Source organism: Elephas maximus, chromosome 2 (genome assembly GCF_024166365.1).
Source record: "Elephas maximus indicus isolate mEleMax1 chromosome 2, mEleMax1 primary haplotype, whole genome shotgun sequence".
Lineage (NCBI taxonomy): Eukaryota > Metazoa > Chordata > Mammalia > Proboscidea > Elephantidae > Elephas > Elephas maximus.
The window spans coordinates 69999002-70017930 of NC_064820.1; the positions used below are offsets into that span (position 1 = coordinate 69999002).

General features: G+C 36.1%; 1 protein-coding gene across 3 annotated transcripts in view; it reads right to left on the reverse strand.

The window, feature by feature from the left end:
* The window catches only part of ADAMTS6 (ADAM metallopeptidase with thrombospondin type 1 motif 6), a 270739-nt gene that overhangs the window by 27128 nt on the left and 224682 nt on the right, over positions 1 to 18929 (reverse strand). For 2 of the 3 annotated variants that reach the window (XM_049864257.1, XM_049864238.1), the window contains 2 exons: positions 8033 to 8162; positions 163 to 367 (listed from right to left, as the gene is read on the reverse strand). In XM_049864257.1, the coding sequence (XP_049720214.1) occupies positions 163 to 367; positions 8033 to 8162 (335 nt within the window). Of the gene's footprint in view, positions 1 to 162; positions 368 to 8032; positions 8163 to 18929 lie in introns of those variants that run through there. The other variant, XM_049864248.1, reaches the window with a different exon arrangement.

Sequence of the window (18929 nt, forward strand, 5' to 3'; positions counted from 1 at the left end):
CCTGACAAGCAGCAATAAAAACAGAACATGGCCAAATTCACCGTTAGGCAGTCCTTACTTGTTGAGTTCTAAGATGCTCACATGCTCAGGTGTCCTTAATATTAATTGCTTTGGTACTGATAGTTAAGACATCTCAAAACATACAGCCTCAGATTTCCTTACTTCTGACCAGTCCAAAGCCACCCACTGAGGTGGACACGACTGGTTGTTGCAGGGCTCTTTTTCAATAGGCCGGTGTGTTAAACAACCACTGTAGTCCAGTGTCTCCTCCTCAGAAGGTCCAATCTTCCTGATGCAGAGCACTGCCCTTGTGCGCATTCCACCATCACAAGTCTTGCTGCACGCCAACCAATCCCCAATAAACCACCTGCAGCAAGAAGTGGGAGAAAAACAGAGAAGCATGTCTTCAGTGCAGCCCAAGATTTCTAGGTGAATAAAGGCACTTTCATCAATGGACTGCATCTTTTTCCTAGAAAAGCTGATATTTCAGTGTTGGTTGCTGTGACAAATGACAAATGGAGGAGCTAAGAAGAAGACAACTCACTGTCAGTTCCCTTCTAAAGTGCAATAGGTGGGCTTTAGAGCAGGCACAACCCAGGTTCAAACAGTCAGTGCACTATGTGTTATTAAATCTCTTTTTCTTTTTTTAAAATTAATTTCTAAAACAATGATAAGATTAATCTCACTAAATGGTCATGAGGATGAAATAACAATGTATATAAAGCCTCCAGATCTGCTGATAAATGTTTAACAACTGGCTTTCCATGGCGGCAACCCTGATTTGTAGCATTTGCCAATTTTTGTGGCATAAATACCCCACTACGGTAATTTCAAGCTACCAGCTTGACATACTGAACGTGAAGTTATGCTAACAATAGGCTCTCTCAGGCCAGTACTAACTGGCACCAGCACACTACTAAAAACATTGACCATAGTGTTTGGCATTCAACAAAATAGAAATAGTAGCTATTTTTATTACATTGAGGCAGGTTCCTCCAAAATTCAGGATTTTGTGCCAAAACCGCCCTAAAGGAGCTAAGGATTTGTTTTCCGTGTTCTAGAAATGGGGCAGACAAGGCCACAGGTATCCATCCTGAGGTCACGGGAGTCTTATAACACGGGTAGATCCCTGAACCAGCTCTGGAAAAATATGGACAACCCTTGTTTTGATGCTTCTCTTCCTAAAAACAGCTTCTACACAGATAATTTGGGAAGAAATTCAAAAGCTTAGCAAAATGAACACTTCTCACATTTATAGGTATGCCATTCCTTTTCCAGAAAGTCATCAGTGTACATATATATATATAATTTTAGGGTTTTTTTTGGTATACTCCTTCAGGATTTACTGCTGTGGGTGCATTAATTGGTCCAAAGGGTGTGGATCATGATCCAAATCAGGCCAATGAGAATTCTCTTTAAAATTTTTATATCTTGAGCTGTAGCAAAAAGATCCCTTTCCTTTCTGGTCACAAAGGTATGTAAGGATATTATTCTAGAGCTGCTGGTGGCCATGCCCTCTGTCAAGTGAAAATAGCTGATTTGAAAGAATGTACAGGGGCTAGAATGTCCTGATGGCATTTGATCCTTGATTCTAGCCCCTCGAGCTGAGTTCATCCTTATACTTCCCTCAGCTTTGTTACATAAAGCAGTAGAACTTATGAGCAGAAGCTAGCTGAAGATGAGGTGGTATTATTTGCATCCAGGGTCTTCCCACAGACGTATTATTGCACTTAATTTAATAACTATTTGCTGAATGTCTACTATGTTCAAGGCATTAGCTTTGATTTATAGAAGAAGAAAGTAAGATCCAGTGTTAGCAAAATAGTTCTCCAAACTCATGAAAAAAGGCAATGATGGAGCTAGGACTAAATCGCCCACCAATTGCTATTTTCACTGAATTTCATTTTTAACATTGCTGAATAGTAGAATCTAGGTCACAAGTATGCGATCACAAGACATTTCCTTCATTCCATGTTATAAACCATACAACTATCCTCAATGGATATGCTCTTAGGTGATAAACTACCCAGAGAGAAGCATATGAAAGATTAACAAGTTTCTCACTATTTTCAGCAGCATAGCTCCGTTGTGGTATTTCTGTATGTGGAAGAGAGTACCTTAGTGATATCAAAGTACTAGTATTCTAAATCTGAGCCTGCATTCAACCAAGTAAACCACAATGGCCTTTGTTCATTATTATTTGGATTACCTGTGCTTATAAAAGTGGCATTTATAAATATAATTAGTTTTACAAACTTAAAATACATTTTGTCAAAATCTAAGAATTTTCAACCTAAAATTTATTTAAAGAGTGATCATTTAACCCTGAATTTTAAAAAACCTGACGTTACCATTTTTTTTCCTCTTAAGTCATTTTCTGAAGCAGATTTAAAGTGATTTTCATATTCTTTCCTTTCTGTTTTCCACAGATGAACATGATCTCAAGTTGTTAGTACCATTTTTGGTAAAGAGGAAAATGTGTACCGAGAATAATAACTTGCATGCCAGCCATAGTGAAACTCTGATTCAATACACAACAGTGATTTCATCACCAAGATTAGGGGATAAAACAGAAATGTGTATAACTCAGCCACAAAAAGTTCAGTCATACTACCTCCAGCCATGATCTCATTAGGTCTCATAATGTAAGAGGGATGGAGGCCTTCAAATTAAACACAGGTGCCCAGAGTCACAGTGGTGATTCAGGAGGTGTTGCTGTTCTTTGCTGCCTGGGGTCAGAGCCACCTCTGCCTTTGTCCTCTCTTTTATTGACAACCATGTCTCCTCAGAAGCAGCCTACATGTATCACCATAACCTTCATCTTGGAATGTATAAAAGTATTAACCACCTCCCAATTTCCCTTTTGACTCTAACTCTGATTTCAGGCTTTACATTCAGTCCCTCTTGCATCTTTCTTTATTGCTCACCAAATCATCCCTTCCCAAGTCTCTCTAAAACATTGAATCACACCCTAGTTATTTAAATAGTTTTGCAATTTTACCATTGCATCTACTTGTCTCAGTCTTTCCTCTCTCCTGTCTAGTTTAAGACATACTGTTTCCTTCACCTTCATTCTCCTCGTATTTGACACTCTGATGGCATTCTCTGTGTTTCCCTGTCCTTTTTTCCTCCTCTAGATTTTGTGGGAAAAATATGAACAGAGAAATTCTCTCAGGGCTATCAATTGCTGAATCGTGATAGCCTGAACAGTCCCTGGGCTGTATCTTTTTGAGTTCTTTCCAACACCCAGTGATCAAATTGTCTTCATCCTCACAAGTGCCTTCACATTCATTAGACACTAACAATGAGTGGGATTCATGTTTAAGTGTCTGAAATAGGAGTAGTTTGCCGCAGCATGTATAATCTGATCTACAATCTCTGTAGATTAATAGGGCACATGATAATATTATTTGAGAGACAGAACAAGAGAGACACCATAAAAAAATTATGCTCCAGCCTTGGTTAACCAGAATATTTTTGGAGAAAAAATTCCTCCAAAAACCGGAATTTAATTTTTGCTTTTTAATTTAAAGGAAAATGGCAAATATAGGGAAACAGACTGATAGTAGATATTTGGTATAAAAAAGAGGGAAGGGGAGGGAAGAGAGAAAGAGAGATCTCCTGGCCTTTGTCCAAGAGTCAAAAATATAACCATCAACTTTTTTTTAAACAATATAGCAAAATAAAAAGATAATCTGCAGAATTTGACATTAATATCTTTAATCAAAGAGAGATTCAATTATATAAACTTGTCTACGTACTAAGATAGGAAAGTTTTAAAATACTTTTTAGGAAGATTTTTAAAACAAAAAGTTGGTTAAAAAAAGAGAAATTTTGCTCATTCCTCAGCTAATTGGAAAGTGAAACTAATATTAAGCAGAACCCTCTATGCCCTAAACGTTCCACAGTTGAGATTTTTCTAAAAATTTTTTTTTAATCAATGTAATAAACATCTCTGGAATTGTGGCAATTGAGAATGTGTCAATGAAGCAAGCAAAATTAGAAGTGTTAAAATGCCATCAGCCATTTGATTTGTAACTTACGAAGTTAGTAATGTCTGGTATAATGGGAAAAACATCACCGGAGATTAGCATACCCTCATCCGGAAAATGATGGGAGTTGGCCTAGATGATTTCTGTGATTTTTCCCAGGTCTTAAATTTTTTAGTTTTATAGACAGACTGATGAATCTTTTTCTAAACTTAAAATAATGGATTATAGTTGTGCATGGGTGAGGTGTAATGACTTAACATAATTGTTAAACATCATCCATAACTATATCCATAACAGATACCATTAAATAAAACCTACCTCCTGGGTAAAAATTAATCTCTCCCCATTCTGAGCTTCCTTTATCACTTTTGCTTATAACTCTTTTAACTTTTTTATTATAACTTATAAATACTTATCATATTTTGCCTTGTACTGTAATTATTTGGGAAACCCTGGTGGCGTAGTGGTTAAGAGCTACAGCTGCTAACCAAAAGGTCGGCAGTTCGAATCCACCAGGTGCTCCTTGGAAACCATATGGGTCAGTTCTACTCTGTCCTCTAGGATGGCTATGAGTTGGAATCGACTCAATGGCAATAGGTTTTGGGTTTTATAGTTGTTTCTATATATTTGCCCAATTACACTGTCATTAGGAAAAGGAACCATTTCCTCCAAAGTACAGTGCCTTCCGTGTTGCAGTTACTTAATTATTATTATTATTTTTTAAAATTCTTGATCACAGCATTATCACAATCTATAGTAGTCTTTATTGTTTTCATCTTTCTGATTTTAACAAATTTAAAAACCACAGTATCACACAGGAATAATATTTAGTATCCAAGGATTCTGCACATGAGGTCATATTTAGAAATAGTCTTGCTATTAAAAGACAGCATGGTAAAAACTGAACTCTTGGCCTTTGTTTTTGGATTCTGACTTAGCATTATTTCCTGTTCTTGTGGTGGGGCACTAACTTCCTATCAGTCATGTCCTTTAATATCAACTCCTTCCTTTGTTTTTTTCCAATTATTCATGCTTATGTCAAGAACCCAACCATTTTCACTCAACGCCTCCGGAACACATGCTTTATTCCGGACCCTAGTCACCTTACCACCTTGATTGCTATGCTGTTTCTCATACAAGAGTTGCTGCTATGAGTTTACTAATTTTTCCCAGCAAAACCTTCTCTGACTTCTCAAAGACTTCCACATAAACACTATTGTTATATTTTTTTAATGCCTCTTTTGTCTATTCTTCCGGTCCGTGTCATTTTCTTTGACTAAAAGACATTTAAAATATTTCAAATTAGAAAAGGTACTTTCTGATTAAAAAAATTCCACTTAGGATTTTAAATTAATGTTCTGAGAAAACAATATTTGAAAATAAACATAGATTCCTTCCTCAAATCAGACAAATACGTTTCAGATTAAAATTTACATTAAAAAAATAAAACTTTGAAAGTATAATCTTAGAGTGGCCAAGGCTTTTCTAAGCATTATACTAATGAAAGAAATAAAAGTTTGATAGTTTTCCTGTATAAAAACTTAAAAATTTATGAGTAGAAATAGATTAAAACATCATAAATAACATGAAAGATATATGACAAACCAGGAAGAAAATATTTGCAACACAAGTAAAAGAGTTAATATTCTTAATACACAGAAAGTTCGTACAAATCAATAGCAAAATGATATATACTTTAATAGAAATTAGCCCATGGTTTTGAGCATCAATTTGTCTTACATAGTTTTTCAGTTTTACTTGAGATAAATTTATAAAAATAATTTGGAGAAAGGAGGAAAATGAAAAAATTAAATGCATAAGCTTGTCTTTGTAATACATACTGTAGGTCACATTTCTATACTTTCACATGTCTGGATTTTTTTTTTTTTTAATTTTTATCATGCTTTAAGTGAAAGTTTACAAATCAAGTTAGTCTCTCACACAAAAACTTGTGTACACCTTGCTAAACCCAGAAACACCCACATACTACCAATTGCTCTCCCCCTAATGAGACAGCCCGCTCCCTCCCTCTCCTCTCTCTTTTCATGTCCATTTCACCACCTTCTAAACCCCTCTACCCTCTCATCTCCCTTCCAGGCAGGAGATGCCAACATATTCTCAAGTGTCCACCTGATCCAAGAAGCTCACTCCTCACCAGCATCCCTCTCCAACCCATTGTCCAGTCCAATCCCTGTCTGAAGAGTTGGCTTTGGGAATGGTTCCTGTCCTGGGCCAACAGAAGGTCTGGGGGCTGTGACCACCGGGGTGCTTCTAGTCTCAGTCAGACCATTAAGTCTGGTCTTTTTATGAGAATTTGGGGTCTGCATCCCACTGCTCTCCTACTCCCTCAGGGGTTCTCTGTTGTGTTCCCTGTCAGGGCAGTCATCGGTTGTGGCCGGGCACCATCTAGATCTTCTGGTCTCACCATGTCTGGATTTTAAAGAATCAGTTATAGTATGGTCACATTTAGAAAAGAACCAATATAAAATTATAAAAGATTTATAATGAAAAATTATTTTCTATCACTCTAGATTTCCGGATGCTTCTTATTTGATAGCCACTACCATAAACCTTTTCAAGAGACTCGTAGTGAACATCTTTCTTTAAGATTCCAATGTTGAGGCAGACACTGTCTTTATATAATCAAATTTCATGAGGCATTATTGTTTTTGAAAAATATTAAGAAATGTACCGTGCTTGACTAATATTAGGGACCTCGATTCTTTATCCATTGCAATTCCTAGGTGTCTGTGATTTTACTGTGGTCATTTTTAGGAAAGGGATTATTTCATTTTATTATAAAGTATATATTATTATACAAGCACACACACATACATTTGTTACTTTTTTTCTTATAAATTTCATGTTGGAATAATTAGCTAGCGGGGGGTATTATACCGATTAACCTGATCTCTCATATAAGAATAAAATCTCATTCACCCATGTTCTGTCTTGCAGTTAATTGTCAGTCAGGCAAAATTCCTGCAAAGATCAGTTTCACAATCAACTCAGCATCCTTGTCTTTTTTCACTTAATCACTGCCTCCTGCACAATTAAGAAATCTTTCTGTTTAGATTATGAAGTGTGGCTCACTGAAACCAGGTCTCATTTTAAAGTCATCATTAAGAAGAATGGGCTCTCTCCTTGGGCCTCCCTTTACAGTGAGCTGATAATTGCTACATAAACAGGCAGGGAAAGACTGAAGGGCACCTCCAACCCTGTGCCTGACACTCAAAAGATGGGGTGCCTTACAATGACAGGACTTAAAACTGGGTCAGCAAACTGAACCACTGACATTCCAGTGCAGGGTATTTCTAAACCACTGTAGAAGTCTTTAGAACTTTAGGATAAATGCTGTATCTGGAAAAGATAGGACTACACGCCAGTCTACTGCATTTTACAGAATCTAAGATACCATTATATTACGTACCACTGAGAGAGAAAAAAATCAGTGCCAACGGTTATGTAAGACACCATCAATTAGGTGAATCCCAATTTCAGAGGTGTTAAATATAAAAAAGATGTATGTTTTAGAAAATGAAATACAATCACTTTCAGAACTGTATCAGGACCAACCTCACTGAAGTTCCTGCTTTAAAAGTGTTAATAACTGTAACCTACATATAAATAGCAATCTTTGCTCAATGAAAGGGATATTAAATGTCTGCACACTTTGAACCCTAATGTAAAGTATGGACTTTAGTCAATAATAATGCATCAATATTGGTTTATCAATTGTAACAAGTGTATTACAGGTATGCAAGATGTTAGTAGGAGAAATAATGTGGTTGTGGGTGGGGATATGTGAACTCTCTCTACTCTCTGTACAACTGATCTGTAACCATTAAACTGCTCTAAAAAATAAAGTCTATTAAAAACAAACAAGTGAGTGAGGTATCATAGAAAAATTTCCACGCTTTTTGATATTTTCTGTTTTGCTCAGCCTATTTTACTTATATATGAATATGTTTCCAAGTATGACTATCTAATGTTTTTTCCTTTGTACTTGAAGTAAAATCTCACTTTTTTCTCTTACTTACTCAGGTGGGCAGGGCTCAGTGTTACAGGCTCTTTGATTTTCAGGTGGCTTACTGTCAGGGTCACAGTAATTGTTCTGGACAATGGAGTTGTCATCCAACCTTTTACAGACCACCTCCTGTCTTTGGGCACCTTGAGAAAAGGAGGACATCATTAGTTGAAGAGTAGTTTACCTTTCAATAAGTTAGGTGTGCACAGCTTTCCTCTGTGGGGAATCATCCTCACTGGACTGCTGCAGTCTTATCTGTTCCAGAAACACTTGACTGCTTCTCTAAAAAGGAGAGAAGTCCTGGTCATTATACTGTAACTTTAGACAAAATTATTGGTCTCATATTTAGAAACATAACTGTTTTGAAGTCCATAAAAGACACTATTGGTAGTTTTAAACCATTAACATTCCCATTTGTATATTCTTCTTCTTGTTTTCCTTAAAAAAGAAATCAACTTCAATATCCCAAAATATCATTAGATAAAATGCACAAATATATGGTTCAATGTAAAACAATGTTTATATTTATTTAAAAAATAAAACAATAGGGACAAATTTACTTTTTGATACTTTGTAGGACAAACCCCATCAATTTAATCTTTGTTAAGACCATATGACATCTATACATTTTATTTTATTCTTTCATTTATAACATTTATTTTTCTAAAAGCCCACAAAGTCTAGAGATTAAACATTGCTCTGGGCCTCTTTTGAATTGTAACCCATTAGTCTGTTTGCTCTAACAGAGTTGGCCCTCTGTTGGTTACACCGTTGTCAAAGAGACACATATATATTCCATTGAATATTAACTTACACGATACTTATCTCATTCTTGAAAATTGGTCTATGTTACCTGTTTACCACAGCTAAAAATATTCTCGTAAAATTTTAAGCAGATGTTTATTATTTACTGGCAAAGATATCCACCACAACTTGCTCACATTTTCACAAAATACAAAGACACACACAAACACACACTCTTATTTAAAAACATCCCTGGTGAATAGACTTTATGCAGACTTATTTTCTCTTTAGTATCAAGGAATCAGAAGAGAAAAAGATAGGTATATCAAGATATCGAAGAGAAATAGGCCAATCTACAAGAAAATGCTAAATGTTTCAGGTCATGTAGAGGTAGCAGGTTACTCCTGGAGTTGGAAATAAAAGCACAAGCTAAGCTATCCATGCCACTTACCCACCCCACCCCCAATATTACCCGGAAAAGTTGTAAAAGCAGCATTAGCTGTATCCAGGAAACCACAGCTTCACACCTAGCCCCACACTATTCTTCAGTTGTTTTTAAGTAATAGTCCCCTAAAGAAAAGAGGTTTATCCCAAATGAGGGAAATCAATGTGAAACAGGATCATTCAGTGAAGGAAACCTAAAGAGCTAGGCACCGAATGTTTTCCCCAAAGTCCCTTAAGAGTCATGGAACTTCTGTAGGTCAGAGTGCCTCAGTTATCATGTTATGCATACCTTCAGTTAAGCCCCTTGAAGTTAAAGAACTGACAGGGAAAACACTATGTCCACCATGCTCAGGAGATCGAAGCCCTGCAGTTCCATGATAGTAGTGAGAAGTTGAAGAAGGTATATTTTATTGTTTGCAATGACCCAAGGTTCTTACTGGTCACCTTCAATGATAACAAAAGTTTTTAGGTTTTCCTAAACATAAAAAAAATATATATATAGGTGTCTAAAACATAGCCAAACCACTTACAAGCATAATGTCTTAGTGTATGTATTACACATCAAACAGGCCAAACATTTCAGTTCATGTGACAACAGCTTGGAATTGTTTAACTATTAAACTTTAGATTTTTGAGGGAAGAATGATTCACATCAGGCATAGCTGTGATCCATTCACAGATGTTCCACAATATTCATCAGATATCTCCCCATTGTGTCATTCCAGTGGGCAGATAACTAAGTTCATGTGGTCCACCTAGACAGATATCTCAACCATTAGTCATAAGTTTTAACTACCAGCTGCCACAGTGGCTCAGAACATTCACCCCACTGTGGTTCAAATATTTTGGTTCTATCAGAGAGAGCAGGAGATTGTTTTTACAGCTCAGCATGTTCTTGTTTATAAGTATATATTTTTTTAAGTCACTCAAATATGATTATACTTGCAGGAAGAAGGCTGGCATTCAATATAGCATCTTGGTTGTTTTTCAGAAAAAGATAAACATTTTCAGCCTACAAAATGGAATGGTGTTGCTTGGTATCAATGGCAGAAACATTAATTCTGTTGAATATAAAAACTAATTCAGGTTAAGATAAAAATCCTACCTCCTTTAATTAACCCAAGAAATGTTGTTTAGCTATAATTACATTCATTTTGAAAAGTAGCCTTTAATGTAAAAGGAGAGCCTCTCCAATTTGAACCACAGATACTAGTTATTAGAAATGAGAATTATATTTCATTTTAAGATAAATTCTAACCATATATGTATCTTGAAAAAAAAATTTGTGACATAGCATTTATTGTTACAAATTTAGAAAATACATACAACTGCAAAGAGTAAAGTAAAAATTAGCCATAACCCCATTTTTGTCCTCAATCTTTATTTTTAGGGCTATTTTGCTATTTGCTGGGTTGTTTAATTAGTTTAAAAATGATATACATATACAAACTAAAACTGGCAGCTAAATGTAGCTGGCAGGTCATTCATTCATTCATTCACTCATTCATTCAACAGAGAATAGTTACTAAATACAAGGCACTGTGCTTCTCATGAGATACAGGCTAAATGTTCAGAACTATAAATTGACTTAATTTTGTTCATGACATCTAGGCTTCTTAAAAACTAGGAATTGAGGATAATTTTGGGTTTATTTCAGCTTCATAATTTCAGAATGTTGTTTTTTATGGAACAAAAATTAAAGTGCTTGAAGAGACAGCTGAAATTACTCTATATCTTATGAAGATGCATTTTTCCTTGCATTCATCTTTTATTAATTTTCTTCTAAAATGTTATATTAGACAGCGTGGTATTTCACACTCAAGAACTGACTTTACCAATAATCCACTCCAAATCTTCCTACAATCCTGTACTATCTTCCTCCAACAGCAAACAAATCTCCTTCCAACCACCACCACCCCAACTTTGCAGGTTTATAGATATTTATTTTCTTTTTAAGTCAGTGGCAATAGGATAACTCTAAACCAACTCACCTAACTAGATGGATGTTTAAACACATACTTTTAGATTAAGTAAAATTCAGCTTTTAGCTTTATAAAGGAGCAAATACAGACCAACTGGAAATAATCTAAACTAAGTCAACAAGAGAAATGATTGAGTTTAGAATCTTTTTATATGATCAAGCCTCTTGTACATAGCTTCTTTAAAAGTAATCTGTAAAACATTGCTAAGAAGTTGATTTAAACCTTGTTGGGAATAATTACATCCAGTTACACAAAGCCACATGCTTTCAAATCTGAAGCTTTATGGCTTGTAACCCAAAATAAAAAAATGTTCACATGAGCAGTCACTGTACACCTAATGTTGTTGTTAGGCGCCGTCGAATCAAATTCGACTAATAGCCATGCCATGTAACAGAGTGGAACTGACCCATAGGGTTTTCTAGGCTGTAATCTTTATGGGAGCTGATCACCAGTCTTTCTCCTGTGGGGCTGCTGGGTGGGTTTAAACCACCAACTTTTCAGTTAGCAGCCAGCACTTAACAGTTAGTACTTAACTGTTGCACCACCAAGGCTCATTATATCCCTAACAGAAAACAAAATTCTAGTGGTTACTATATCTCCTGGAGATATGCATATGCAGATGTTCTGCAGAATTTAATTGGCCAAATTTAGAATTGCACTAATTATATTTTATTCTTAATTACCTAGTTACTGGCATGCAAATTCTATACGTTTTTGTTGTTGTTGTTGTTAAGCAATCCCTCTACCATACTTAAAAAAAATGATGGTTCTTATAAAACTTAACTACCCAAACCCACGGCCATCGAGTCGAATTCAGACTCACAGTGACCCTATAGACAGAGCAGAGCTGCTCTATGGGGTTTCCAAAGCTGTAAGCTTTACAGAAACTGACTGCCACATCTTCTTCCCACAGAGCAGCTGGTGGGTTCGAACTATGTACTTTTTGGTTAGCAGTGGAGTGCTTAACCACTGCATCACCAGGCTCCTTAAACCTAAGGGGTTTAAGCTTAATGGCATTGGTACACAAATGGCATTATACTACATGTTTATGTTAAACTTTCTAAAATGGGTATATCCTGTTTAGAGTTTTTAAAATAGATTGTCTTCCGATTCTTTGATATCAAAGAATGAAACATGGAAATGTAATCCTTACTTTTTAGTCTATAAATTTGTAGGATCTTATGTCGAATTTTTGCCAATAGATAAAAGTTAAAGATGATGCATTTGCTGACCAAAAGTCCCCTTGTAAAGAGGGAGGAAAGAGTATTCAACTGGAATCACTGTTCTACTGTAGTTACACATCAAGAAATGGCTTTCGGTGACATTTCAAAAAAGTCATATACCACAGAAAAATGATCAAGACCCCACCCCCAAGTAAGTCCTGGGTAGAATCCTTCATCTGCTAGTGACTACTACTGAAGAACCTCTCTAGGGTATAGTGATTGTTCAAGTAAGGAACCTATGGCCTTTTGCTAGCAGCAATAGTCCCAGGCCTAATACTGAGTGAAGATGTCTGAGACCTTATCTCTTCTTCATTTCTTGTCTTATTTTCAGTTCCTCCTCTATTTCCCTTACAAACTGCACAGTGTTCTCATGTGGTCCTATCTCTGTCTTCTTTCAGAGAATTAAATAACCTTTTTGGCAATATATTGCTTCCTTCAATGAAGTTCACCATTTTAAAAGGACAGTAGACAAAGGGCACTCTTTTTTTTTTTTTTTTTTTTATACTTTACTTGAAGGATTACAGAACAAACTAACTTCTCATTAAAAAGTTAATGCACACCCCACTTTGAAATGTGGCGTCTGGGGTCTTAAATGCTAACAAGTGGCCATCTAAGATGCATCAATTGGTCTCAACCCACCTGGAGGAAAGGAGAATGAAGAACACCAAGGTCACACGACAACTAAGAGCCCAAGAGACAGAAAGGACCACATGAACCAGAGACCTACATTATCCTGAGACCAGAAGAACTAGTTGGTGCCCGGCCACAATTGATGACTGCCCTGACAGGGAGCACAATAGAGAACCCCCGAGGGAGCAGGAGATCAGTGGGATACAGACCCCAAATTCTTATAAAAATACCATACTTAATGGTCTGACTGAGACTAGAGGAATCCCAGCGGCCATGGTCCCCAAACCTTCTGTTGGCACAGGACAGGAACCATTCCCGAAGACAACTCATCAGACATGAAAGGGACTGGACAGTGGGTAGGAGAGAGATGCTGAAGAAGAGTGAGCTAATTATATCAGGTGGACACTTGAGACTGTGTTGGCATCTCCTGTCTGGAGGGGGGATTGGAGGATAGAGAGAGTTGAAAGCTGGCAAAATTGTCACGAAAGGAGAGACTGGAAGGGCTGACTCATTAGGGGGAGAGCAAGTGGGAGTAAGGAGTAAGATGTATATAAACTTCTATGTGACAGACTGACTTGATTTGTAAACGTTCACTTGAAGCTCAATAAAAGTTAATAAAAAAAAAAAAGTTAATGCACATACTGTTTTGTGACATTGGTTACCAACCCCACAACATGTCAACACTCTCCCTTCTCAGAGTTGGGTTCCTGTCCCCTCCCTGCCCCTGAGCTGGTGTGCTCCTTTAGTTTTGTTTTATGGGCCTGTCCAATTTTTGGCTGAAGGGTGAACCTCAGGAGTGACTTCATTACTGAGCTAAAAGGGTGTCCATGGGTCATACTTTCGGGGTTTCTCCAGTGTCTGTCAGGTCAGTAAGTCTGGTCTTTTTTTGTGAGCTGGAATTTTGTTCTACATTTTTCTCCAGCTCTGTCCGGGACCCTCTGCCACGATCTCTGTCAGAGCAGTCACTGGTGGCAGCTGGGCACCATTCAGTTGCACTGAGCTCAGTCTGGTAGAGACTGTGGTAGTTGTGGTCCACTAGTCCCTTGCATTAATCTTTCCCCTGTATCTTTAGTTTTCTTCATTCTCCCTTGCTTCCGATGGGATGAGACCAGTGGAGTATTTTAGGAGAATGGGCACTCTTAACGAACAGAAATTACCACATGAATTTCACTTGCAAGAGTGATATGCATTAAAAGAAGGATATGGGGGGGTGTGGCTAAAGGGTAGGAGATAGACTATCGAGGTCTATTCAAATCTGCTCATAAGACTCAGCGTTTCAATCCTAGACCATTTGATCAGTAAACGGGCAGTCTTTTACCGCATGTGACTGCGTCAAAAGCAAAAGAGAGATACAAACATATCTTTTGGACTGATGGATTTAAGCAACACCTAGATCTTTTAACCCAGAGATACAGCACATCATATGTCCTCAGGAAACAGTTTCCTGAGGAGTAAGAGGGAAGGAAAAAAATAAATAAATAAAAAAGTCAGAGCTTGTACTAAAAATGAAGCTGGTGGCTAAGGCAACGATTTGCTTAACCACAGCATCTAAAGTAGCTAGCAACCAAGACAACACTATATAACCACAGTATACAGAGCATATGGCCAGCAATATTAATTTAATCTAAATCTTCAGCGTAGATAGCATCCAAAAAGCAACAAGTGCCAGGAAAAAAAAAAATGTCTCTTTGCTCTGCCTTTCACTGCTGGAATCTGGCTGTTGTGCCGTGTGATTGTTGGCCAGACACAAGCTTTGCAGGGCAGAGCAAAACCCATCTGCCCTGGATCTAACAGCTGGCACCCGGTGTACCAATCAGTCTCACCCATATGCTTCATTCTTCTGAAGAGCCTTTTGCTAGTTTTTATCTTTCAAAGGCTTCCCTTCTCTGACTTCCCAGTGTCTTCCCTTCTGTCCTAAGTAAAACTAGATGATTTAAGGAAACATAAGGATTTTCAAAGAGAAAATGTGGCTCTAAAAATACCATATTTTTCTAGAACTGTGTCTAGCAATGGTAAGGTGGAGTGAAGTATACATGTACTACTGCGTTTCTTTGAAATCACACTACCCTGGAGAAAATTCCTACTACTAATCAGATACTAACAATAATTTCCTCTGTGGACAGTGTATAATTTCATTTAACTCACTGTGCTCTATCTCTAAGGCATGGTTTTTCATTATCATAAGGGAAAAATGAGTGAGACAGTCCTGACCTCAATGATATTACATTAAAATGGGGCAGAACGAGGGATAAGGCAAGTACCATTATAACTATATTACATGATGATGATATCGAATAAAATAATCATTTTTGGCTCTCATAGTTTTAGTTTCACAGTTTCCCTATTTTGTTACTTTGCAGTCTGATTTTTCTTCCCATGATCTTTAATGATCTTAAGCTCTTTTATAACCAAGTATCTATGCTGCTCTTCTTTTTCATTTTATCTTGTTTCTATGTTTTTCCTCACCCCAACTTCTGTCATTAGTTACCTTCTTTTGAGTCCTGAGCAGTTTAGGTAATTGACCCAAGGCAAGTTTTCATTCTCCTTTGTAAAATGACACAATCATATTAGGTGATTTTTATGCAATAGCAAGTTGTCTCTTTTGTTTCTCCTCATTTAAATTGTTCAGCTTTTAAAAATCACTTCTCTCTCCCTTCTGTGTCTGCTTTCCCCCTTTACTCTACAGAATAATAAGTCTAGAAAACAGACATCTGTTAGATCTCATTTAGTTTTGTAGCCTTGTTTTAGTATCTGAGTCCTTACCGCTGTGAGGTACATGTCAAAGGGACTGCATGTTAAGAGGAAGAATACTAACTAGAAATAAGAGTCTGTGAAAGGGAAGCTTTCTAAAATCAAAGAATCAACTCATATCACACTAAAAAGTAATTTCCATGATTTATAATATGAGTTTATTTGTTTTTGGTACTTTATTTAAAATTTTAGAGGAATAGTGTTGAAAGAACAAGAAAAGCAGGCCTTTAGCTTTTTCCGCATTGTATGACAGACTTATTACCAACAGAGAAGCTTTTCTTTTAACATATGTAAAAACTTTTTCTTAGAACAAAAGAGTAAATATTTCAGATTTGAATTGTAATAAGGACATAATCATAAACAAGCTCTATATCTTTTAAACTAGAATCTTCCTCTTCTCTCAGGAAAGAAAAGGGAGAATAGTATGTCTTAAAAAAAAAAAACATACTTAAGGTCGTGTAAAGTCAGGATGATGGTGCTTACCATTATAGAAGGCTTTTAATTTTTTTCAAAGTATTTTCTGCACATTATCTTGTAAAGATGCATAAAGTGTTATGTTTGTTAGAATTTTTATTTTGGACAGGTTTTATGTGTGTGTGTGAAGTGAAACATGATCTGTGACACATAGATCATTCATTGAATCGTAGTGCATTTAAACTTTGGTTTCAGCTTTGCCCAAGTTTTTTAGTGAATGAATATGTCCAAGCCCTGCTCATGTTAGGGAAGGATATAATCTCCAAAGCAAAAGAAATGTGATGAAAGAGGGAGGAAAACAGCATTAAGGTTAGAGGGGACATGTTTTGGGGTTAATAGAGATTACTTGCCTTCAGCTATGAATCTTAACATCAGAGAAAATGCAAGCCACAAATGCAGGAGGAAAAAAAAAAAAAAAGGCAAGGTTATCAAGCTAACACCTCATGTGTAAGACTTTATATCAAGAACCTAGAAAGCTTAAGTTATGTTGAAAATACACAGAAGAATTCAAAGAATTTTTTAAAAAATGGATTATAAGTAAGGCTATATGGTTAATGAAAAAGATAAGTGAAAATAATCATTATAAAAAAAAATAAGTGAACAAGCACACAAACTTCCAGAAGTGTGAACACAAAAATTATGTTGAAGACGATGAGTTTGCATACAGAAGTTACTCCTCTCTCAAGGGCCTGTTATATGAGAACCGAACCAAGTGCAGGTGATGGCTACAGGGCCTAGAGTGAAGGGAGCTGTGATGTTCACACGTGCTATGGTATGATGCCTGGTGCAATTAGTCCCATATGTTGAAGGATACTCTTCCTTCTCAACATTGAAAATAACCAGAAAGAAGAAGATGGTGGGGAAGGGTAAACAGAGGAACGCAATGGTCAGTGTTGTGGTCAACCATTGCTGAGTTCTACAAATATTTTATTTTTCATAGACCAAAGAGAAAATTATGAAATAGTGAACAAAGCTGAATGCAAGTGATTATTCTTTCTAAACTCAAGTCACTTTTTACAGGGTGCGTTTATTATTAAAAACATCACAGTGATCTGTTTTATGTCTAAGTTTGGTATATGCAGGAATCCAATGTAAAAGGACCCTCATAATTTCAAACAATAGTACATTGTGCAACCTCACACAGAAAATCCCTTTTATAGGGAAATTTTCTTAAAAAAATAATCATATAATTATGTTTCTTCAAAAGCAAAATAAATGGCAATGAATATAGAGTTTTTCAACTTTTTAAACTGAATTTTCCATGTTATCTTTTACTTAACTCTGAAAATAACTTTTGGATGGTAACTCCTAAGTCAAAGATAAGCAAACTTAGTTGTAAGATTCGACCTTAATTGTCTTTCACATTTAATTTTAATCAAGTCTATTTTGAATCCAGAAAAAATGATTGGATTTTGTTTTCCTGTCTGCTCAGTTTTGGGGCTTCTCCTGCTTTCAATTTCTGTCAGAGTTACAGTGAATATGTACTTTATAAGCTACAAGTATTAGTCATTATTGTTGTTATATCTATAAAAGTCAAATCTCAAAACTTTGGTTGAAGCAGATTCTATTAGTTCACTAATAAGGTGAATTGACATTTTAATTATGTTAAGTATCTAGATAGACAACTTATAATTGGCAAAGAAATAAAAAGGACATCTGTGAAAATGTAGACCAGTTGCCTCTGCTTTATCTGTTATTTCGAGAGCTGTTCTGTTTCAGTCAGGTACTAGGGCCTAAAGATTGCATTATGTGATTTTTCTAACAATTACTTTTTGAAAACAATTTAAATTAGTTTTATTATAGAATGGGCTTACCAAAATTTTAAGTGTACATTATGCTTGTGTTGGATCATTCCTGACAATGGTAAAATATAACATGAACATATAATGTTTCCATAAAAACAAGGTAAATACCCAACTATTTTAAGAAGCCTTCCTTCCTTCCTTTCTTTTTTCTTACTTTACTCATTCATCCATCAAGTTTAAACTGAACTAACAGAGACAAAAGAAGGACATGGATTCAGGAGGACACTTCAGAGGGAATACTTAACACAGATATGAAAGAGAAGTTTATATATTATTCAAAACCTCTAAGTCCTTAACTGGTAATGTAGAAGAGTTTCTATTTTTAAACTCTGAACATAACCAGAACCCTGAATAATGAGTGTACATTCATTTTCCTTTCCTCTTAGGAAATGAAATTCAACATCTACTTAAAAAAAGGGAGATGATTAATTTTTATCCAACTTTAATGACACTCATTTTACCCCAAATCAGGTTTTCAAACTTTCTTGGTTTACAGCATCCTTAGTGTCTTAGTAATTTTTTCATGGCACTTCACAGGCCAAAAAAAATCTAAGACTTCCGTTTAATAAGTAGTTGGGTATAAACAGCTTAATAGTAGCAATTTGTGTTGTGTGTGACCAATGTCACTGTGTTTCCCTTGATAATTTAAAATACTCTGTAGTGCCCTTGCAAGTTTACTGTAGCACCTTGGGGCACCTCAGAACATAGTTTGAAAACCATAGCCCTAAATCATGAAAATACAAATTGGTAATTGCAAACCATGTAAAAGCACCTTAAAAATCTTAAAAGAGTAGAAACCAGCTCCAATGTGCATATGAATCTGGATAAGTCAGATAAAAATGCAAAAAGTAAAATAT